We start from the raw sequence: 24,974 nt of genomic DNA, 5'->3' as shown, positions 1-24,974 counted from the left end.
AACAACAGCCTGGTCAACTGGAGAAAGAAAAAGCGGCACTGAAGGAAAACAATGCGGATGACTTCGTGGGGAACACGCTTCATGTGGATCCTACCGATAGACCTCCACCTGAACTGTCAAACAGAGCCGGTCCTAACAATTGCGGGGCCCTATGCGAAACTGATAGCGCGGGGCCTAGTCTGGTTGCGAATAAAGATAAAAAGTTAAAATTAAGATTTTGTATTAGAATTGTATTTATTCTTTACTAATAACAAAATTGCGATCTAATTAACTTTAATGTACGAACCGTGCAACCTATGGCATATTTATATGCCAGTGGCTTTAAAAGTAAATAAAGAATTGTAACTTCCGATTAAGGTGAAAATTCGCCCGATTATAACATTTTATTACATGAAAGCTGACAAGGCCTTTTTTCTGTTATCGCACGTAGGATTGCCTTTTTCCGCAATGAATGACACCCACAAATGACAATTTTGATTATTTTTCAGGAGATTTTTATGAGTTTTCAGGAGATTTTAATAAATTCAGGAGATTTCCATGACCTTTTCGTATATATTCTGCAATTTAAAAATTACACCTAGAATTAGCGCGGAGCGCTGGGTCCACTGCGACCGCATAGGTTGCAGTGGTCTAAGACCGGCCCTGCTGTCAAACCTCCACTGCACTGTTTCTTTTCGGGACGAAAAGCTCTAATAAGGGGGCAATGTTATAACTCTGAGAAGATTTCCGCCCAAGTTGAGAGCCTAGATAAATATTATGACTTTGCCATGCGCACCGCCATCCAAGATAGTGCAGAAAGATGGTGCGCACTATCTGTGACTAAACAAGTCGGATGTTGACATAAGGAGACAAACGATTTCCGCCCAGGAGAGAGCCAATATGGAGATGCTGTACTCAAGGCAGATGCCCTTTGTGTTTGTCATGTCTCTATGTAAATAAACGTCTATGTCCTCGTTGAGTTGACTCACTTTAAGTTATTACAATATAGTAGAGGGCAACTCAACGAGTCACATATGTTTATTTACAGGATATCACAAATACATATAGAAAAACATGTCTTGATCACATGATTATCAGCTGAAATCTTTCTTCTCTTCTAATGTCAACATCCTTATCTGTCTGTCTGGCAGTGCGCACCTTCTCTACTAGCATGGATGTCGGTGCGCATGGCAGACTTATAACAGTATTTTATAGATCTAGGCTTTGTTTACAATGTTGACATGAGAAAAGATCGAAATGATTTTGATCTAGATAGACTATATCTAAACTAAACATAAACCTAGGCATAAATTTAAAGCTACGTTCTTAGACCCAACGTCAAGTCTTACCCTACTTCTAAATCTAAACTAAACATAAACCTAAGCATAAGCCTACCTACATAGACCCGACCTCAAGTCTTACCCTACTCTAAATCTAAACTAAGCCTACCTACATAGACCCGACCTCAAGTCTTATCCTACTCTAAATCTAAACTAAGCCTACCTACATAGACTCGACGTCAAGTCTTATCCTACTCTAAATCTAAACAAAGCCTACCTACATAGACCCGACGTCAAGTCTTATCCTACTTCTAAATCTAAACTAAGCCTACCTACATAGACCCGACGTCAAGTCTTATCCTACTTCTAAATCTAAAAGCTTTTTAATTTTTCTAAATATTACATATGTAATTTTATTTTCACACCCCACTAAAGCCTCCGCCCCTTCCCCCCGCCGTCATGCAATCAAGTCTCAATTAATATAACTATTGATCGAACCTCAAGGTAAACATTTTCAAAAATGTGACCAAAAATATCTTTTTTTTTCTGTTAATTTTGTTTTCCTTTGAATAATTATCTCGACTGGAAATCGGAAACAAATTCTTATCCCCAATTGATTCACAAATCTCTCTCTATATATATGTTGTAATATCTTAAGTAATGCAACTCAACGAGGCACATATATGTTTATTTACACGACATCACAGGTACACAAACATCATCTATCTTAAACACAGTCTTTTCACTTCGGCTCTCAACTTGGGCGGAAACGGTTCTCTCTTCCTAATGTTGACATCCTTTTCAGTCTAGTTTATCACAGTGCGTACCTTCTAGCTTTCGTCCCGAAAAGAAACAGTGCATTAGAGTTTTGACAGTTGTAATGTACTAGTTTAGAGAGTAGGTTAGTTTTGTTAGATAAATATATTGTGTATAGTTTTAGCGACGGTAAAAGTAATGACGTAGTAAGACAGACTAATGACGTAGTAGACTGAGGCGAACAAGAGGACCAACATGGCGTTATGTTAGAAGTAGGCTGTGTTTTGAATAGTAGTTGAATAGTAATTAGATATAGCGACGTTTTAGGAAGACTGGACGGATTTCCCAGTGGTTAATAAAGTATCATTTTATTGAACTGAATGTTGTTATCAACTATATTCAACTTGTAATGTTCTGTGGCTAATGTTAAGTAATAATTAATACATAGTCGAAGTCAGATTAGATTAGCCCACAACACTGTTTTAAATCTAATCTTTCTTACAAGACTATTTTGGTTCTATTTAATTAGCAGAATATCTCCGTTCTATGTAACACTCATACTGCTCTGGTCCTTTTTGACCGCGATATTACAGTACCAACTTGTGGTCACTTGTCACGCTGCTCTTTATTAGGTGACAAAGAGCTACAGATGGAAAGGTCAGCAGTGAGTGTAAGATTGCGTCTCTGACAAGGGTTGTGATTTAGGCGTACACTATGGGTCTAGTAGATTTTACGGCAACATTTGCACACAATCGATCTACTTACAGTTACCAAGCTCAAATGTAGGTAACCAACGATATGTGTAAAGTAGATTACAATGCTGTGTTTTAAAAAAAATGTAGAATCATATGGATTTGATAGTTTACAAAGGACTCCTAAATGTACAAAACTGGCGCGCGTATTTATCATTGATTGAAGGTGCTTTGAGAGATTGCCTTATCTTGAACCTGAGCAGGGTGTCTAGCTTGTAGAAGACTAGGTAGCTTGACAGTAGTTGACAGGCTCCGGAAACTGGGCAGTGGCACTGATCACTAGGCAGGAGCAGTAGGTAGTAGTGGACATTGGGCACAGAGACCGTAGTAGTGGGCACTAGAGTACCTGTATTAATGAAAAACACTCAATTACGATAAGAAAACTGATAATGTAGAATCTGGAGACGTTAGTCACGTCCGACCACCTGACGAGTGCTGAGAGAATAGGCCAAAGATCTCTGACCATGTGGTTTAGACATGGCGTTAAAGGTGGTGGTGATGGTAGATTGTGGGAAAGGGGTGAGCTCTTGAAAAGTTCCGTCTAGAAGGAAATGAATTTCAAGAAATGTTTTCAGAACACTGAGGTGGATAGCAGAAAAGAAGCGAGAGAAAGTGTGCGCATTGAATTGGTGCGTCAGGAGGGTGAGGAGATGAGAGAGGGAGAGAGGAGGAACATGAGACACACGACGCGGTGACAAGCGAAAATTTAAATTTCTGCACGAACCTTTTTACCGATCAAGCTGATGAGTTTTGTGGGTCGGCAGGTGTAGATGGCTCTATATTGTGCTTGTCTCATGTCACCTTTTTCATCCCTAGAGCTAAGAGGGCCGAGTAGGCGAGAGAGATTGAGAAGAGATATTCTTTACTTTGATATTCTCGTTAGATATATAACTAAACAAACTCAAATCCCAAAAACATATTAATTCATACAAATACAAACTGCTGCTTCTATTTCAATATCTACAAATAAGGTATTTAAACGGTTGTTTAAACAACCATGTCATAAATTCTAGTTACAAAACACCGGAGGATTTCCAGCTACCCGTCGCATCAGTGTGGCCCTCCGGTGGAAACGTCTAGTTGGTGGAGACTAGATAGGCTAAGTACGAGTAGCAAACCAGGCCCGGACGGGCTTCCCTGGGTGAACTTTTTTTTTCTCTCACTCGGGGTTGGGATGGAAAGAACGCACGGAACCCAGTCCAAAAAGTCCGCCACGCCGTTCCACATGGGGGACGTCATCACTGTCCCGTTAGCTGGAGTGGCGGTCCCTGCACAAATAGTGGCGGTTACAGTATATGAATTTGAGACAAGCTCCCCGCAGTTAGCACTGTTCTCGGCCACTTATAGCGAGTGGGACCCAGGAACGGGGATGGTGCGCTGTGTACACTGCACGACCCGGTCCGGCCCAGTCATCCGATATGGCCGTCTACCGTTGTGAGCCCTCAGACAGGGCAGGGGTGAAGGGCCCATGTCCAGGCCTGGTGGTTGGATAAAAGCCTTTCTTACCATCAACGAGATAATGACGCCTACGTCGCCGACGCCCTACTGGACTTCACTAAAGGTTACAGAACAGATTCCAATTTTATATCCTTGTATTATGAGTCAATGTACAGAAGTTGTTGACAGCTGTCATGTCTTCTTCTTTAGGTACATTGTGGATGTATTGCAGAATTGAACGTCTTCATGAATAAAAGAAATTGAGTTCACCAAGTAAAACACTGTGTATGTTATGATTTTCGGGTGCCACTTACAACAAAACGAAAACAGTTTTAAATCTTATCTACCTTAGCGAAGTAATTTTTAAATAATTGTATGAAGTATCCCTAAATTTTGCGCAGTGTCAAAAAGTGCCCAATTTAAAGATTTATAAATTTCCGGGTACTTAAATTTCCGGGTGCCTAAATTTCTTGAGTAGTACTATTAACAGAAGAGTTGGAAGGGTGAAAGAGCGCCGAACCAACAAAAAGCTGAGAGAAGAAGCTTGCCTATCTGCAACTGAACTAACCCACCCGTTTTGTATGCGGCTGGCTTTTTAAAGCGATAATTTGAATTTGCATTCATCTTGGAGTCCATAGAATTTGAGAAATGTACTCATCTTCGATCACAAAGTAGGAGTTATATATTAATATTATAAACAATAATATTAAACAATTAGAACACATGTACCTATTTATATATTAAATCTTATCAACATAGTTTTTATAGTAAAGTTTAATTGAATTTTAATAAAGCTGTACACTAGTGTATACAATCAATGAATCTTTAACGGGCTAAACACATGGTCGGTTTCAATCATCTTCTTAGGGTCAATTGCCTCATTAGCAATGTATGACCAATATTACACATCATTATAACATAGCCAATAAAAGCAAAAATAAATGACACTTTTTCCACCTAAAAGGTGTATGTGTAGAAAAATAAACGCAATGATAACAGAGAAGAGAAGTATGCACTGTCTTATCTATCCGAACTACGTAACAGTAAATATCTTGTTTATTTTTGTGACTACCAGTATGTTTAGGTTATATGTGACAATCAGAATATCCATATTCTATGTGACTTTAATGATGACTGACTTTATGACACATTTTGAATTTCACGTTTTTATGTCAAATTCAGATAATTACTAAGAAGAATTAATATATACATTTTCAAACTGGACTCAGCATTATATAAAACAAAACAAAAATCGAATGAAAAGTTTCTATTGTTTTAAATAAAGAAATTATTTGATACGTTGTCTTGCTTAACAAAAAATAAGGATGGTCTTGCAACATGTAAGCTTAATAATAAATAAAATTCCTGGAATAATTTCACACTTCAGTACTCCTATTTCCATACACCAACAAAATAAGCATTAGGGATTTGTTTCTTATTATGACATTCAGTTTCTAAACAGGAAATCTTTTGTAAAAGTTTAAAGACTCATTTCTGACTTAAGATGTTATCGCTATTAAATTCACACTCGTGCTCTATTTTCTGGAAACTTTTTCCCCGCTGAGAAAAGGCACTTCCTAATTCTTTTTCTCTTTAGCCATTCTTATAATGCTTTTTTTTCAAGGAAAAGTTTTGGTAATGTTATTCTCTCTTTCAAGCTAAGAATATAAGAACTGTACATTTCTTAAGTTGTAAGGAGTCCAATTAGTTCAAGTGGAGGTGCCATTGTTTAATATTCCTTAGTTGTTTTTTTTTTTTTAAAGAAGAATAGTTCCTTAACTATTTCTCTCCTTAATTATTTATCACATTCTGGTGGAATCAATGCTGGTATCGTCTGTTAGGAGAGAAAGAGTTAAATTAGATTAAGTGTTTAATATGAACTCAAAATTGACTTGATAAATATTAGAGTTGTTTGACACAAAATGTATTATGTTTGGAAAAAAAAAATATTTAATGGAATTCTGCTCTCGGTAACGAGAAAAACTAATCTGTTTATACGTTAAAAGAGTTTATTATAAAGGCAATTTATATATTTTTTATTAGTTATATATTGTACAAATAATTTGAACGTTTTGTGAGATAAAATATTCCTAATTTAAAAAAACTCATGATGCTGTCCAAAAACTTGACATTTTATGTTCAATTCCTAGTTTATGTGATTATGTGATTACTCGATGATACGGTATCATCTGATAGAAAAAACAATATCGCAACAATGTGGTTCTAGTTGTAAATCTTCTGTTTTAGAATTACCGAAGACAGTTATATAGGGCAAATTATTAAACAAGTGTAGTACTACTAAAAGCTTAATTGTAATTTGATGAAATGTTAAAAGGTTAGTTTACATCTTGTCTTAATTATATATTCTGAATACAACACATATTCCAAACGTGATTTAAATTTTTTTAGAATGAATATTGAGGCAAAGGAATTCTTACACGACTTCTAAGCTTCTTTGAAATCCTCAGACAACGTAGCAATCGCAGATTTAGTCATTTGGCCGAATGAAGAACAATCAATAGGTACCTGACATTGTGCTAGCCACATGACACTCTCGTGAACCGTAGGCCACAGAAACAGATGACCTTAACATCATCTGCCCTATAGACCACAAGATCTAAAAGATAAACTTTTCTTTATTTTTTATTTTACTCTACAATGAAAGCGAATAGTACCTTTAATTTCGATATATTTGAATGGAAATTTCTCTCGAGAATATGGCTCCAGAGTCACATGAAAACGTGTCCTAGCCAGGACTGGCTTTATGGGCAAATGCCTGGTGGGCCGGTACCAAATGGGCTGGTCTGGTCGCGACAAAAGAAAAAAAAACTTTATTGCAGACAACTTAAAAAAAAAGTGACAGCAGCAAGACACAGATATTACTATCATTTGCAAAACGTTACACCGTACATTTTGCCATGCACGAGCGGCATGAACTTGAATTCTCTTTACCATGATGCCCGTGCAAGACACTGGCCCTAAAACATCCCAATAGAAAGAAAACTATTTAGAGAGCTCCCTGATTCTGAAACCATTTCGCAGTTCATCTCATATATTGGTCTAGTCATCTGAACGCTCCACCTTTAAAATGAGAACAAGGAAGAAGAAGCTCTTTAAAAATACTAAATAGAAATTAGCTTTAACACACACAACCACCCAAACCACCCAACTTATTCAAAACTCAATTTGGGTATACAGTTCTTTTTTCTTAGATTTGTACAGAAAAGTAAGTTTTCTTTTATTTTTTTTTATTTTTAATACCATAGATCTAAAAATACTACAAATAAGGCTTACAAAAAACTTTTTTTTTTAAATCTAGATTTAAAACATTTTTAAATATTAAAATTAATGGAACATTTATGCTTAGTATGCATAGCATGAAGTCATTAAAGATGGAAATTCTTATAATAATTATAATAAATTATAAGCATATGGCGCTGTCACATCCAATATTTAATGAAAGGAGATTTATATTTATATTTTAAATAATGAATGCACCTCTAATCGTTCTGCATTCTTTTATCTTTTAATGAAATGGGTTGCCTGAGTCAGCCAGGAAAACCAATGACTTAGCATATTTTAAGTCACAGATAAACATGCATGACTAGATTAACACATGGAATGCGTAGGATGTAACCATCTTATTTTTTTAAAGAAACGTCTGTAATCTATAAGTAATACCAAAATGTTTCAAACTCATTAAGGCTGCTATTGCATTGTTTATAGTTTTCAGACTACATACATGTATAAATAAAATACATAATGTAATCCAACGCAAACATACATCTAGTTTTTGATGCGTTATCAAACTGTATTTATTTTGAAGAGTATTAGGCTTACACCCATTATACCCATAATATGACATATGGGCATAGCCGGGAGGGTGGGGGTCAAATCATCATTTGCCTCACACCTCATTGTCTGAAAAGAAAACTTTACTTTATTCCCCATTGAAGCCAACTTAAGCAAACTACAGTCAACGAATTTCCTAAGCGTAGCCAAAAGGGTTTTTGTGTTTATCCTCCTCCTTCAATACAAAAACTCAAGCAAAACTACAGTTACCATTTTCTACCAGTCGCTGGACTCCATTAATTAAGTGCAATAAATAGTAAATTTGATTTTTGAATTTTTTAGCGGAAGAGTAGCAAGCAAATTGCACTGTAGATACCTCAGAAAAGGCATTTTTTAATGTTTAAAAAAGGGGAATAATGTTTGGATCCGGGGCTTTGCTCTCAGCGCTCCCCAGTCTACCTTGGAGTGAAGTTTCATTTTTATCTTCTAGTTTCCGAGATCTAAACGGGACGTATGGACTGACGAACAGATGGACAGACAGGCCACACAAAACTAATAACGTATTTTTCCATTTCGGGGGCCGCTAAAACACAATCTCACATATCTCACGTTATCATCTTCTTTTTGATGTAACGTCTGTATCATATAAGATAAGAAGATATTAGACTCTTACTTTTGACATGCCACATAAAAATGCACGTATATACCGTAAGAAATCCATAGTAGTTAATTCATATTTGCATAGGAACAGTCACCAGTATCTGGTACAAAACTTAAATATAGGCCTAATGTAAATAATTGTAATAAACGTACCAAGGCGATAGATATTTAAAAGTAAATTAGATCTAATGGCAACTTAACAAATTTAAAGACGACAGAAAAAATAATCTTCTTTTTTAAGTCATTAAAAAAATCTATAACTCAATATTTAGTCAAGAAAATATAATAGTATTTATGTCAAAAAATAAACATTTCATTTGTATATCTGAATGTTAAGAATACAAAGTGTTGTAAACGACTCACGAAACATAACCAACTCCACTGTAATTTAATCCAGACTTTATACTTCCACTATGAACATGGTCATACCACCAGTCATTATACCCCACACAGTGGACACGTGCTCCACTACTGCCTGGACATGTACACGTTGTATAAGTAAACTTACATGTATAACCCATCTCTAGTTTGTTCGTCCATTGACCAATACTGACCTGTTTAGAACATCCATGAGGATGTGACACTATAAAGTTGAGCTTTTGTTTAGGTCTAGAGAAAAAGTCTTTCTCAAATACTTTCTTCAAGACATTTTGATAATGTTTCCTAATATCCATCAGTTTATTTCCTAAAGTTTTATCACATGTTACACATTTCAACCTAAACGAGTCGTATTCAATGTTGACATAATCGACGCTGACCTTATCAACAATTAACACTGGACTATCATTTCTATCATAAAACAATCTTAAGGTCGTGTGTCTGGCCTCAATGTCATCAAAAACTACATGTGTGGCTGTGGTCACATAAAACTCCCACCATTCATTGCTGGGTGAATCTGAATGTAGACATTTTCTACACCAACACTTAAGATCTTGTCTGACTTCATTTTGATATTTCTTTACATAGCACACTCTTCCACTTCCTGTCCTCAAAGGTTTTGTGTTACTCACATTATAAAATGGATATGGTTGAATTGTCTTAGGCCAAAATTTCGGTCTATTAGGACTTATCATTTCAACAGCTACTCTAACAGTCAGGTCAGCTGATAATTTGATGCATTCATACAAATCATTGTCTTGCAGACCTTCAGGTAGATGTTTCAAGGTAAATTTATCAACAGGTATAAACTGTTTATGACCTGGATTCTTCTTACAGCCAACAATATATTTATGTAGATCAGCTTCTCCACCTTCTGACTCCTGAGTTTCATGATCACCTGGTAAATAGAAAATAAACGTTGAATTCACCGAATTTTTAGAACACAATGTGTATTATTGATTCAAACATTAGATATCTATAAATAGATCAAGTCTAACTCATTTTATTTGTTAATCTCAACATTATATACACGAAGAAATAAACAAACTATTTGTCTTATAGTATGGCTTTAGTATCATCAGACAGGTCATTGATGAAGGTGATCGACGTTTTAGAGGTGCCCAAACGCTGTAAAGACCAGCTTAGGCGTCAACCTGCTTTGGCCGACATAGAAGAGAGCACATGGACGCATGCGGCTTCATAACGAAACAGTTGAAGCAAACAACAAAAAGATAATGATTACGAAACATAACAAAAGTTCTGCTTCATTGAGTCTAGATTCCATGCACCAGCTTCAGTATTAAACATTGAAACTTAACGATATGAAAATCTACATTGCAAAAACCTTTTTCTAAGCCATAATTGGTCAATTATTGGTAAAGTGGATAACTATTTTAATTTAGCAACGGTTTTTCTAGACTGTAGGGAAACTTTAATAATGTTCTTTCAAATGCTCTGTACAATGATATTTAGAACTCTTAGAACATACAAGCAATTTTTCCGATAGGAAGTGATTTCCCGACCGCTCATTTTTGACATTACATTTAAACCGCCGTCAGATTAATAAAAAGAAGTCACATAGGTGACAGAGACAATAAAATTACTTTAAAAGCTGCAAACCGACTGAAAATTAATTATCGTCACACACCATCCAACAAATATCACAAAGCAATCTATTGCAGCACCGCCTACAGGATAGTCTTAAATCAGCACATCGGGTATTAGCCAGTTGTTACACTTGATTTTACAAAGTGGCCAGCCAAAGTAGAAAAAAACACTATGTTGCTCCAATGCTGACGTCAAAGAACATCTGGGTCTAGTTGTGACTGGAATATCCATAAAAATGAAAAAATTACACGTAGAGGCCAGGAACTGGATTTGACTGTCAGAAGCATTTAGAGACGCAAGTTTTGGGGTCATATCTAGGGAAGTAGGAGCTTATCCCCGTTTTCACCCCTGGCATTGACAGTTCTTGGAACCAAAAGAAGATAATAACTCTGATTCAATTTACTGATGGACTAGCCCTAAAACACAATCTACTCAAAAACAGAAAAATATTACCAGCTCATGGACTACAAACAACCATTCATTAAAAGGCATTTATTAAATAATACCCTAACAAAGAAATCAAATCCGCAGAAGCTCAAAATAGGTTCGCTAGAACAATTGAAAGCTATCCAAAAAAAGCTATCCATATATACACTGATGGATCAGCCTTCAAAGTCACCATGAACCTGGTTCCAGGTTCTTTAATAGAGGTATTCAATAATTAGACATTTAGTTTAAAGACCAATTTTTAATTTTTAAGAATGTACTGGTGCTATAATTTTTTGTTCACCTTTCTTATTGAGACAACTCACTTAACAAAACCAGTTCAGCTGTAATTGAGTCCAGACTAAAGATCACACTACAACCACACGTCATGATACCCTACACACTGGACATGTGCTCCAAACTTTATGAACATGCATACGTTCAATAAGTAAACTTAGATACAATAACCCACTTCCAGTTTGACCTTCCATTAGCCAATGGGATTCTTCTTCTTCTTCTTCTTCTAGCCAGCTTCATTGCTGCTGAGCTGTGAGCTCTTTTGCAGAATGTGCCAAGGAAAAAAAGTGTGCTGTTTTCTTCAGTTGTTCAGCACTGCCGTACAGGGTGTTGGTTATGTTGGGCTGTAGTGGAAGTAGGGTCTGCCTAAGGTGGATTAGGGAGGGGCATTCAAAGAGGATATGGTTTACGGTTTCAAAGGGGTGGGCGCAGTGTCTGCAAAGGGGGAGTTGTGTGTTTATTTTGTTCAGGTGGTAATTTAATAGTGGTGTGTGTCCTGTTTTTAGTTGGAAGATTGTAGATTGTTCTTTGCGGGGGAGGAAGTTAATACTGTCCAGTTTCTTAGGCGTAGTCATTTCTTTGTACATGGCTCTGCCTGTGTTTCCTGATGCCCATTGGTTGAGCTACTCTTTGTGATTATTGACTAACATTGACCTTAGGGTGAGGTAGTTAACAGGTCCATCTAGTTGTTCCATAGATGAACCTGCCTTTGATAGCTTATCTGCCTTTTCATTTCTCATGATGCCAATGTGTCCAGGGATCCACTGTGGTGTGATATTGATATTTAATTTTGATATCATCTGATGGATTATCACAATGAGTGTTGTCAAATCTCTTGGGCAGTTTGAGGTGCTGCTGTTAAGCGCTTGTAGAGTAGATTGGGAGTCTGTAAAGACAACAATATCTCTCGGTGGTTGCACTCCTTCATATATTTTGTTTTCCACTGTCTGAAGTGCTATGGTAATTGCCTCAATTTCGGCTTGGAAGTTTGAGCAGTAATCGCCACAGGGTGCGCTTATCTCAAAGTGTTTATTTTTAGGGAAGACCAGAAAGGCACCAAGACCAGGATTGATGGTAGCTTTGAAAGCCGATCCGTCTGTATAAATATTGTTATAAACCTGGTGGTGGCCCAAACGGGGGTAGTGGTGTGTGTGTAGTCGGCCGACGCAAATCGCCCCAGGCCAAAGCTAGACGAGCGGTCAACCGTGACGAGTTACGACTGTCAGCCGAGACGAGTGTCAACACGGCGGTTCGGGAAGGATCGACGGCGGTCCGGGAAGGATCGACGTCGTGAACAGAGCTCAGGAGCGTCACGAGAGTTGTAGTCATCTGACCACCTAGAAACGTCGAGCGGCGTTCTGTCCGGTTCGAGAAGGCCAGTAGGGACCCTATTTAAGAGCGGAGGTGTCGCAGTCAAGACGGTTCACGGCAGGGGTTCAGAGCCCGGTTCACTACAGTCCGGTCGACTACAGCACAGTTCAGCGGTGTGGTTCTGTACGGAGCATTACGACGGTTCAGTGCGGAGTACTGTCAAGTACAGTTGAACGGCGTCTTGATCTTGGTCTGTGATCGAGTCCGACACAACGAGCCCAAGTGTGTGAAGTCAGTCCCGAACTGTTGAACCCAGTGCAAGCCAGGAACGAGACGGAGAGGCCAGTGCAAGAGTTGATACGGCGGAACGGTGTTATCGGAGAGATATTTGTACAGTGTACGTGTAGCCAATTGTACAGTATTGGCTGTTATTTATTCAACTATTAAACCTTTACGTTACATTGGAGCCCTGAGTTGTCAAGTTCTTTAAGTTGGTGGTGTATGGTGCAGTTTGCAGAGAGCCTGGATAGTGAGATTCGTAACAATATGGATAGCTGTTTTTTGATAGCTTTTAATTGTTTCAAGCGTTCCTACTTTGAGCTCCAGTGGATTAGATTCTTTTGTTAAGGTGTTATTTAGTAAATGTGTTTTGATGGTTGGTTGTTTGTAGTTTAGTCCGGGTGTAATGTTTGAAAACCTGGTAATTTTTTCTCTGTTATTGGGTAGGTGGTGTTTTAGGGCTAGTTCGTCAGTTAGTTGGATCAGAGTTTTTTGCTTTTTTTGGTTGTTTTTCCTATTTCTCTGTGTTAGTAATTTATTTGGATGATCGTCCTCCAACCTTCTGTATCTCTCAATAGCTTCTAATGCTGCTCTGTTGCGCCTTAACTTAAGAGGTTCAATATTGGAGTCTATTTCACAGGCTGCTATGGGAGTAGTTCTCAAACCTCCACTAATTAGCCGCAAGGCTTGGTTTTGGATTGTATCTAATGATGATTGATAGGTTTTGTTGGCAGCTACTTGTATGGAGAGACAGTTATCCATTACAGATCTGACATATCGAATGTATAACTGTCTTAAGGTTTTCTTTTCAGCTCCCCAGGATGTTCCTGCTAGGTGTTTTATTATGTTTAATCTTTGTGATGCCTTTTCTTTTAAATCTGCCATAAAGTGTTTTAGAGACAGATATTGGTCTAGTTTTACACCAAGATATGTTGGATTTTCTTCTTTATTTATTGGCCAAGAGTCTATTTTTAGGATGTAGTTTCTTTTTGCTGTTTTGTTGCTGTGGCTAAAGATTGAATAAACTGACTTTTCTTTGTTTATTTCCATCTTCCATAATTTTAAATATGTGGAGATAGTTGTGCGGGCTCTATTTAGTTTGGATCTAGTCAGCACTGGATATTTCTCTGTAGTCCAAATTAAAAGGTCGTCTGCATAAAGTGCCTTATTGAACGAAATGAGGTCCGGGAGGTCGTTCATGAAGATTAGAAAGAGAGTACAGCTAAGGGCTGAACCTTGTGGTAGTCCTTCTTCCAAACTTTTTTTTACTATAGATGGCACCTTCGAATAGAGTTTTGATTGTTCTGTTTTTTAAGAATGCCCTGATCCAGCTGTACATTTTTCCATGGATGCCCATTTTTTTCATCTTCAAAAATAGACCTTTTCTCCACACTCTATCATAGGCTTGCTGCAAATCTATAAATACTGCTGTAGTGTGCTTGTTTTCATGAAACCCTTCTACTGTGTCCTGGATAAAACGAAAGAGGTGGTCTTCTGTTCTACTTGCTTTCCTGAAACCAGCTTGTGAATTGTGAAATGAGCAAGTATTTTCTAGCCACCAATAAAATCGGTTATTGATCATTTTTTCTGCCATTTTGCCAATTTTGGATGTTAGAGATATTGGTCTATAACTTTTTGGGTCTCCAGGTGGTTTATTGTTTCTTTAAAATGGGTATTATGTTTGCGGTTCTCCATTCCTGTGGTATGTCTCCAGTTATCCATGTATGGTTGATAAAGTTAAGTATACAGTTTTGGGCCTGTGGTCCTAGTCCCCGAATCATTTCATTTGTTATTGTATCGGGTCCAGGGGATTTTCCTGACTTGAGGCTTTTTAGGGCAGTATTGAGTTCATGTAGAGTGAAGGGAGTGTCAAAGATATGACAGTTGACTTTCTTCTTTCTTTAAGATATTACTGAAGGCTTGGTCCAGTTTTTTTCTTGGCTTTGACTTGTTAATGCTGGCAAAATATTTATTGAAGGTTTCAGCCTTTTTAGGTTTTCTGTTATTATGTCGTCAGTGCCTTTTATAGGTTGGGGGTTTGTTATTTGTTTCTTTCCTGCTAGCCGGTGCGGAAGGGTCGAGGCCTTTCAACCATCCTTGTTTAGATCTAGTTGTTCGCATGTTGTGGTCCACTTTTTCTTTTTTTCTGTTTTAATTTTGTATCTTATAAGCCCTGTCAATTTGTTGTACGTTGTCTTGTTCTCTCTAGTAGGATTTTTTTCTATAGTCTTCCTGGCCATGTTTCTTTCTTTTACTAATTTATCTAATTCAGGTGTCCAAAAAGGTTTGTATTTCTTAACTTGGCCTCGAAGGATGTTTTTTTTTGCGGCTTGTAAGATGTTGGAGACTATAGTTGTGTAGGTTGAATTGACGTCTGTCTCCATTAAGCTTGATAGTCTTGTGTCTGTTTCTTGTGAAAAAGCTGCCCAGTTAGCTTTTTTATAGTTCCATCTAGTTGTTTTGCTGGTTCGGTATCTACCTGGCGTTCCAATATTGAGGAGTATAGGCCTGTGGTCACTACCTATGTCCTCAAGTACTGTTATTTTAGAAGAGTCAGTAATGTCTGTAGAGATAATAGTTAGGTCAGGTCTGCTAGTTGTGTTGTGTGCTCTGTGTAGGAAAGTTGGAGGTGAAGTTTTGTTTTGCAGAAGTTGTAGGTTAGAGGCATTTGTTACATCCTCTATTTCTTTGTAGTGTGGGTAGCCTAGGGAAGGTGTGTGTGCATTGAAGTCGCCAGCTATTATTGTCCTTGTGTAGTGTGGTAGTTGTATGTCTATTTCTGCTGTTGACGATGGTGGGCAATAGAAGTTTTTGATGGTGTACTTAGTTCCTCCTCTCCAAAGAAGAATTTCCTGCATGTCGATATCTGTATTGTTCTGTACATGTTTTACTGTTGCTTGACTGTCGTTTCTTATCAGGGTCATAATTACCTGGCATTTGGTGCAAAGGCATCTGTACTGTGTGTAGCCTGTGATGTTTATTTTTTTCTTGGGCAGTAGTGTTTCTTGCAGTAGCGCTATGTGTATATCATGCTTCTTGAGTATGTGTTGGAGTTCTGTTGTCTTGTTTTGTAGGCCTAAGATGTTGAGTTGCAAAAGGTTTAGGTGTTTGCTGTCCTGGAAGAAACTGCCATGCGCAGACCTTTTACGAGGCGACGTCTGAGCTTGTATAGATTTTTCGTTAAATTCCTTGGCATTTAGTGTAGGCTGGGTGTTTCCTCAGGCTTTTAAAAAAAATAAATAAATATATAGTCCCCGCATTTTAAGGGAGTTAAGTTCAATAAGTAAACTTAGATACAATAACCCACTTCCAGTTTGACCTTCCATTTGCCAATGGGATACCCGAACTCAATTTCTATCGCTGTTTCTGTTATTAAATTAGATGCAAACTAACTATAATTTGTCTATATTTAGTTTGCCAGCTTTCATTTTTAAGCATTTTTTAAATTTGTTTTGTTTCAGTGCACCATTAGTTTCTTCTTTCGCCTTTATGCCCAACGCCTCCTTACAGCCCCTTTTGTGTCCAGCGCCCCCCTACCGTCCCTTTGGCACCAAGCGCCCCCAAAAATCTTGAAAACGCCCCCCCCCACAAGCGGGCGATAGCGCCCCTGTTGAAGACCACTGGCCTAGATCGATGAATTTATAATGCTTTCATAAAGTTGGTCAACTTTTTTTTTGAGGGTCTTAAGTTAGTTTTATGGCTACAATACATACACTACGGCCTAAGTTAGTACCCATGGAACATTTATGCAAGTTTTATCAAGATTGGTCAAACGGTTTTGATTTCTATTCGTAACATACATACATACATACATACGCCTTACTTTCTACTTTATAGTATAGATATTTGTATAATGTGTTGATCTTAACGTTTATGCCCTTAGTATTCAACTTAAGACATACCAATAAGTAATGACAGGTCATTAGATTGTTCCGTGGAAAAAATGTTTTTGTGACTGGACATCCCACTGGTCATTTGTGACATTTAGATATTCTGAAACGAAATTACATTAATATTAATTACTTATTTTTTATGTTGATATCAATCTTATATTTATACATTATTATGTTATTTGTATATAGTTAAATCATAAATATTTAACATAAAAAATAGTTTACTTACTTTCCACTGTCTAATATTTAAATTAAATCATTGAAGATGGCTAATAAAACGATTTCTAATTATCTTTAACATTTCTTATCAGCCTTTAACATTTCAAGAAGATAGTATGAGTATATCGTAGCACTAGATGGTAAATATTTACCTGAATGTTCATCAATATCTCAAATGCTGTGGATACATTTAAGTTCACATTGACTTTAGACACAGTCTGTAAATATTTTAAAATAGTATGTCTTATATTGTTTTAAATATTTAGACTAACCATTCATAGATCTGGAACCTCTCAGATTTTTAAGCATTTTAACTGTATTTTCATACATTATTTTCTTTCATAATTTTCTAGATATACTAACTAAAATATAAATATGATATAAAAAAAGCTAACATTCTTAAGTATGATAACCAAACAAAGATAATTATAAACATAAAGGAAAACATAAATGCTATTAAAAAAAAACCAACCCGTATTAAACAGAAATATATGTTAAAAATAAAAATGATTTTCCAACAATACCTTTATGACTATTTCAACAGCAGTTTTTAGGAATACAAACTGTCAGGCCTGTTCTGAAAATTAAAAAAAAAACAACTCTATTTAAAGAAAAGTAATATTTATTGTCTTTTATTGTTTGTTAAAAATCAATAACAAAAATTATATCAATAAAAGTTTTAAAGCTAAATAGAAATACTTACTAGGCCTACCTTTAGGAGTTTATTTGGTATGATGATAATGAAAATATTTTTTTATTATCTATTTATTACCGTAATCTAAATACTAATAAAATGATGTCTTTTATATTTGTATTAATTATAGTACTGTCACCCCGGTAATATCTAGATCCAGAAATAAATTCATACCTCTACTCTTGTTGACCTATAAATGTATCTATTATAGAGGTCAGAGATGCCTAACTATATTAAGCCTGCAGGCCAAATAAGTGTCCGACATTTATGATTTTTTGATTGATTTTCTCACACTTAACCTCGTGGCTAATGGCAGTTGGGAAAGGGAAAGCCATATGTCTGAGCCTGAGAAGTTATTTCTCTACTGTTATAACCGACTCATTTTCTTGTTATTTTTGATAACTATTTTCTCTCAGCGAAAATTTCCAAACATTCTAAGAGTGATGTCCCTTGAAAAAAGAAAATTATAATTTTGATTATTGTTCGTCATAATGAATGCAAATTATGCATGAAAAAAAAAGATTCAGAAATTACTAACGTAAGGAAAGATACAGTTTAACATTTTGACATTCTGCACCCACGTTATATCAATTGATTGTCAACCGTTAATAAATCTAATAAGGCATCGTAAGCTCAATCTTCTCATCTATGGCTCCTAGCAATTGTTAGCATGCGGCTACGGCCACACCAATGCAAATAATTTCGACTGACAGATTAAACCAGGTGAGGGTAAGCCGTAGACAGTATTTTGGTCTCTGTCCACCACTTAGCATGGGAAGTCTTGTTGCGACTGCATGGCTCTCAAGTCAGCGAAACGGACTACCAGGGTCATCAGGCGTCACCTTGTAAACACCGTAAAAAGCAATGTAGGACATTAGAGCACACTGTTCGTCCACTGCTCTAGTTGACTAGACTCTATTCGGCAAGGGGCGAGAGAGTGAGGCTGATGCAGGGATAGCCTCCCTCACGTTAATAAATTCTCATGGCGCAAGCCCCATTCTCATCTCCCTTGTAAGGAAAATCAAAATAATATTATACGTATTTTGCTTCCTTTTAGTCCGAAAGTTTCAGTATAAACAGCGGAGTTAAACAAGGATGTGTCCTGGCCCCAACCCTCTTTGGCAAACAATCTCGACTGACAGGTTAAACCAGGTGAGGGTAAGCCGTAGATAATATCTGGCGAAACTTTGGTCTCTGTCCATCACTTAGCATGGGAAGTCTTGTTGCGACTGCATGGCTCTCAAGTCAGCAAAACGGACTACCAGTATACGCTAACCCTCTTTGGAATACTATTTTCACTGCTAATCCACAACGCGTTTGACAAATCCACAGAAGGCATCTATCTCCATTCCAGATTTGATGGCAAACTCCTAAATATTGCCAGACTGAGGGCCAAAACTAAAATCAGAGCCACCCTCGTAAGAGATATGCTATTTGCGGATGACGCAGCGGTAGTGGCACACACGCAAGAGGAATTTCAGTCACTAATGTCCCGCTTCTCTCAGGCCTGTAAAGAATATGGCTTGACTATTAGCACGAAGAAAACAAATATTATGGGACCACCTGCTACAGCACCACCCTCCATCCTCATAGACGATAACAAGCTGGACGCCGTAAACGAATTCTGCTATCTAGGATCCACAATTAAAGATGACCTGTCTCTAGAAGAGGAGATAAAAAAAACGCATAGGGAAGGCTGCCTCGACCTTCGCTAGACTCAGACAAAGAGTTTGGGAAAACCATAAGGTAACTACGATGACCGAAGTTTACAAGGCATGCGTTATGAGTACACTGCTGTATGGCAGTGAATCATGGACCACCTACGCAAAGCAAGAGAGAAAACTGAACTCATTCCATTTGAGATGTCTCCATAGGATCTTGAATGTCACATGGAAAAAAAAGTGTGCAATACTGAGATCCTTGCGCGATCAGGTATTTCCAGCATCTTTACAGCCCTCACACAACGCCGTTTGCGCTGGCTTGGACATGTTCGCCGGATGGAGGACAAGTGCATCCCGAAAGTCATCCTCTATGGTCAACTCGCTACTGGCACAAGAAAAACTGGTCGCCCCCACCTCCGTTACATAGATGTAATAAAACGTGACCTCAAATCAGTGAACATCAATACTGACAATTGGGAAGACATAGCTCTAGACCGCAACAGATGGAGAGAAACAGTGATCAAGAAAGCTATGGACAGTGAAAGTACATGGGCCACAGCTCAGGAAGAAAATAGTACAATCCGAAAAACAGCCAGCTCCTCTACCACCGAAGCAAAAGCAACCTTAACCTGCGCTATCTGTGGACGGGAGTGTCTCTCCAAAATAGGGCTCCACAGTCACACGAGGAAGTGTGCTCTGAGATGAACCATAGTCGTTCTACAACTGAAGGAGTCCAATGAGTTAGTCCATTAATTGTCCATTAATTGTCTTTTTAATTTGTTCAATGTATCATAAGATTTTTTTTCTTATTTTGTCTTATCTATAAAAAAAGGATAAGTCATATTTGCAATTTGTATCTGGCAAACACTACACATTTCTGTTTGTTTCTTTTACTAATAGCAGATATGTGATAATGTGTCTCCAATGAGTGCATTATTTTCTACCATTGTTTGGCTGCTACTTCATTTCACGGAGAGCTTCAATATTTCTTATTTTAGTTAATATAATTGTATGGGTACAAACAAATGAAAATTCAGTTTGAATACAATTTTCCACATTAGCAAAACCAGTTTATGAGCTTGTCTCTGTTGTAATTTTTATTTTGTTCTACCGTCTGTACATTGACTATTGTTTCTCTATTAATCTTTGCCTAGCATTTTGCAGTTTGTTATTACGCTTCGCATACCTCTTTACTTTTCATTAGAGTAAGTTCATTATTATTTTTTCTAAATTTCGCACTACGGTATCCTGACTAGCTCTAAACCATAAAGAAAACATTTACTTGGTATAGACTAGTATATACTAAATACTAAATATGAGACTACAACAATAAAAAAAATAGTAAAAATTACATACATAAACGCCTTACTAGGGACACAAGGTTTAATGAGGGAAGTTTGTAAAATAAATCTAACGAAAATAAGCTTCAGTGAGTACATAGAGTGCATTTAGAAGCTTCAGTGAGTACATAGAGTGCATATAGAAGCTTCAGTGAGTACATAGAGTGCATATAGAAGCTTCAGTAAGTACATAGAGTGCATATAGAAGCTTCAGTGAGTACATAGAGGCATATAGAAGCTTCAGTGAGTACATAGAGTGCATATAGAAGCTTCATTGAGTACATAGAGTGCATATAGAAGCTTCAGTGAGTACATAGAGTGCATATAGCAGCTTCAGTGAGTATTTGCCATTTATGCCATAAACGTAACCATACATGTGAAGTTAAGTGCTGAAACAACGATTAATGCCTAGGTATTACATATAAAACGGTAGCACTAAACTAACAACCAGTATGCATCGAAATTAGCGTACTCGCATTTTATTTAGTTTCATGCAATGTGTCCAATAGGATAAAATTAAAGTCTTATAATCATGTACCTATATCTTATCTTATATAATACAGACGTTACTTCAAAAAAGAAGATGATTACGTCCTACGCGTCATGCATTTAGTCATGCATATTAACCAATGACTTAAATTCTGCCAAGTCACTGGTTTTCCTGGCTAGCTCAGGCAACCCATTCCATGCTCTAATAGCACTAGGGAAGAAGGAGTATTTGTACAAATTTGTCCTAGCATATGGGACGAGGAATGTGCCTTTATCTTTGTGTCTTTCAGAGTATTTTATTAAATTTTGTTTTTGTATTTGAAGATTATGGTTCAGTGTTTTATGTATGATTGCTACTTTACTTTTGAGCCTTCTGTCCTGAAGGCTTTCTAAATTTAGTGATTTTACTAAAGGTGTTACTCTAGTCAAATGTGAATATTCGTTTGTTATGAATCTCACTGCTCTATTTTGTGTCTGTTCCAGTTTCTTAATGTTTTCTTGAGTTGAGGGGTCCCAAACGGAGGATGCATATTCTATTATTGGCCTAACCAAGGTTAAGTAACATTTTAGTTTTATGTTCTTATTTGATTTATAGAAATTTCTTTTAATAAATCCTAATGCTTTGTTTATACTATACCTATACTTTTAATACCATGCACTTAATAATTTATGTTTTTGTTTTGATAATAAACGCTAATAAATTTAAACAATTATTGGACATAAAGTTGCAGTCTAAGTCAGACAGCCTTCAAAGCCACCATCAATGCAGGTCTAGGTGCCCTCCTTGTCTTCCCCCAAAATAAACTCTTTGAAATAAGTGTACCCTTTGGTGATTACTGCTCAGACTTCCATTAAATAACAAAATCACATTACACATAGGCATCATGGGAAATGAAAAGTCTGATATAGTATCAAAGGTAGGGTCATCTATGTAAGAACCATCTAAGAAAAAATAATTGCAAGAAAAACAAAACCACCTTTAGGACTTTCCCATGAAATTATAAAATAAATTCAAACAATTAGAAAAACATTTTATAGGTAAACTGTGACTCTGTCATAATAGAAACAACAAAAAAAAAAGAATAAGTTTACATACTTTGTTTATATCGTGTATTATCATTATGTGTTTGCAGTGACTATAATTTAAAAACAAAATAATTTAGAGCATGAATATAATAAAAAAAAATATGTCATAAAAGGAATTTCCGATATATATAATTTCCGATTTCTATAAATAGCTTTTTCTCAAACTGTCGAGCGCCCACTAGCGGAGTTCAAAATACTGAAAAGTTAAAAGGTTTTAAAGTTAGTTATTTTTACGTATAGATTAGAATTCGAGTATTAGTTAATATAGCAACATTATAACCAATTTAAAAAATATAATAGACAGACTTTTGTTCCTTCTTCTTCTTCAACTATATATTAAAAACTATTTTTGATAAAGACATAGGTAATCAAGACTACCTCAAAACTATTTCAGTGATGATATTTATTTAACTTATCTTTACACATTTCTAATTTTTATAAAATTACATGATACACAGTATACAACTAGACCTTACACAATTATCTGTACGAAAGTAAAAACAAAAACAAAAATGAGCGTCGATGACCTTAGACCTTTGCTCGTGGTAGTATTTAAGGACCGAAACACGTATCTACATGTTATATGTCTCTAAAGCTGAAAATGTTTGGGCTACAATGCTGACTAAAATGTCATCATAGAGCAGCCATTCTTTAAAGAAAAAAAAAACTTGAATTGACTCAAATATTTTTAATGATTAATGAAGAATCCAAAGCAGATTATTTCACTGTTGACATAACAAATAAATTAAGCGCAAAAAAAATTGTTGTTGCATAGAAAGGAAAATGTTGACTTTGAGACCGTGAGGTATTCAAAACAAAACGATTTAGGAAGTAAACAGAAGACTTTTGGCAGCTGTAGATTAAGATCGGTTTTAGTAACTGAAGTAGATATTTATACAATACGACATACGACTGTTGACTTCATTATTAAGGAAACTTCTTGTTCGACATCCTTAATCAACGTCGACTATTTTATATGTTGGTTTTCGCCAATGTTATTTGATTTGCTTATTTGACTTATCTGCTGTTATGACCAGCATCAACTTTCGCTATCTATGAAAACAAAATAATAAGACACACAAGACAAAACGCACGCTGGGGCGCCTAACAGTTGTAAAATGTTATTTTTAGATTTATTCCCAAAGATGCTCTTCAAAATATTTCAAGATATACAAGTTGAAATAGAATACGTTTTGTTGTGTACCAGCAGTTGTGTGCTACAAGCCAATGACCGTTATCACCATACACAGTGGCGTAACTAAGGGGGGGGGTTGGGGGGAGAATTTTAAAATCCCCCCGGGCCCCCACCTAGGGGTGCCCCCAAATGGGTGTCCGAAATTTATTTGTAAATTCATAAATTAATATATTTGATTGACAAATAGTGTCAACGGGTGTCTTTTTTTAATCAACATTTATGGATTAAATTTATCACAAAGACTAAACCTAGATATTTTAAAAATATTTTTGTCGCAGAGATCAGTTTTTAAAAATGCAATTCTTTGTTCATTTTAAACTTTGTTGCCACGAATAAAACTGCATGATATACAGCGAATTCCAGGTATCTTGTTACCTTTAGTAATAATAGATCTAAATGGCGAGTATTATATGGCTACACTAATTAACCTTGAAGCAAAATTTACAGAATAGAGTATAACTAAAAGTTATTCTTAACAATGCTAAAATTGTCCATTTTTCGGGTTTGGCGTCTATAATTTCAGTATTAAACTTCACACTCGAGTTATTACCCCTCTATTCATCTTTCCTCAATCCAATGGAAACTCTCTCTTTTTATTTACATCTAATGATCTAGTTCTTTTGCTTTCGCACAAAACATAAACAAAAAATAATGACGTAATATCATATAATATTAATACATCCTTCCTATTGAAGTTATTATCACACCCTTCCTTTTAAAGTTCTTAATAGCGATATCTACTAGCAGGGCCGGCCCTAGCATTTGCGGGGCCCTATGCAAAACGGATCGCGAGGGGCCTACTCTGGGTAGGGATAAGCATTATGTCAAAATTATTTTTTTTTTGGAATTAGAAAATAGGCCTACTTTCGTCTTTGCAATAAATTTTTATCAAATGAAAGCTCGCAATGCCACTTTTTATTTATTGGCACCCCAAAACGTCAATTTCGTCTATTCTTCAGGAGATTTGAATAAATTCAAAAAAAAGTTCAGGACTTTATCGTATATTTTGCCTTTTCATGAGATTTCCTGGAGGCCCTAAAAAAATAAGGAGGTCGCGAAAACCCTGTTATTTTATATACGTTATAATTGTTTAATTTAATAATGTACACTTGGAATTAGCGCAGGGCCTATGAAAGCGCGGCGCCCACTGCGACCGGCACTGTCTACTAGGAACTTTAACAATTCGTCCACTTCTGGTTGTCTTGACTGGCACAAGTTCTCTAGACGTTGGTCTATAACTGTCTGTTTCGTTTGTTCCAACAGTTTGCAGTTCATTGTCTCCATCGGTATCATAGTACCCAGAGATGTCTTCATCGAAACTCTTATTTAAAAAGCGTTGATTTCTTCTGTATGTTTTTCCTTCGTTTGTCTTTATGATGTAAGATCTGGGTGCTGAATGTTTTTTTATGACAACTGCTTTCTGCCATGTTTGACCTAGACGA

The 24,974-nt window shown here is 36.5% G+C and overlaps 2 protein-coding genes across 12 annotated transcripts in view; one reads left to right on the top strand and one right to left on the bottom strand.

The window, feature by feature from the left end:
• Positions 1-24,974, top strand: part of LOC106071263 (uncharacterized) — a 261,624-nt gene that overhangs the window by 70,830 nt on the left and 165,820 nt on the right. The gene's annotated exons all lie outside the window — the stretch shown is intronic.
• Positions 1,560-23,010, bottom strand: LOC106054675 (uncharacterized). Of its 7 annotated transcripts, XR_008779325.1 has the most exons (7): positions 22,348-22,606; positions 17,592-17,644; positions 17,220-17,285; positions 16,858-16,948; positions 9,211-9,932; positions 6,880-7,008; positions 4,961-6,038 (listed from the first exon to the last, which is right to left on the bottom strand). XR_008779325.1 is itself a non-coding variant. In XM_056037842.1 (6 exons), the coding sequence occupies exons 4-6, from the start codon at positions 16,937-16,939 to the stop codon at positions 6,000-6,002; spliced, it is 843 nt and encodes a 280-aa protein (XP_055893817.1). In that variant the 5' UTR covers positions 16,940-16,948; positions 17,220-17,285; positions 17,592-17,644; positions 22,348-22,603; the 3' UTR covers positions 1,560-5,999. The 7 variants fall into 7 exon arrangements, 6 of the variants coding, with proteins under 6 accessions (XP_055893817.1, XP_055893815.1, XP_055893816.1 ...); XM_056037842.1 differs by lacking the exon at positions 6,880-7,008 and having other exon boundaries at positions 1,560-6,038; positions 22,348-22,603; XM_056037840.1 differs by lacking the exons at positions 4,961-6,038; positions 6,880-7,008 and adding an exon at positions 15,886-16,178 and having other exon boundaries at positions 8,822-9,932; positions 22,348-23,010.

The sequence above is a fragment of the Biomphalaria glabrata genome, chromosome 8 (assembly GCF_947242115.1).
Source record: "Biomphalaria glabrata chromosome 8, xgBioGlab47.1, whole genome shotgun sequence".
NCBI lineage: Eukaryota > Metazoa > Mollusca > Gastropoda > Planorbidae > Biomphalaria > Biomphalaria glabrata.
Note: the sequence above shows the minus strand (reverse complement) of the source record. Positions and strands in the feature narration are given on the sequence as shown.

What these genes read in the sequence shown, in the direction of transcription:
- LOC106054675 (XM_056037839.1), bottom strand. Translation starts at nt 16,939, where the DNA reads ATGTCACAAATGACCAGTGGGATGTCCAGTCACAAAAACATTTTTTCC. An exon ending in TGACCTGTCATTACTTATTG is followed by an intron (nt 9,933 to 16,857) that starts GTATGTCTTAAG and finishes TCTATTTACCAG; the next exon opens with GTGATCATGAAACTCAGGAG.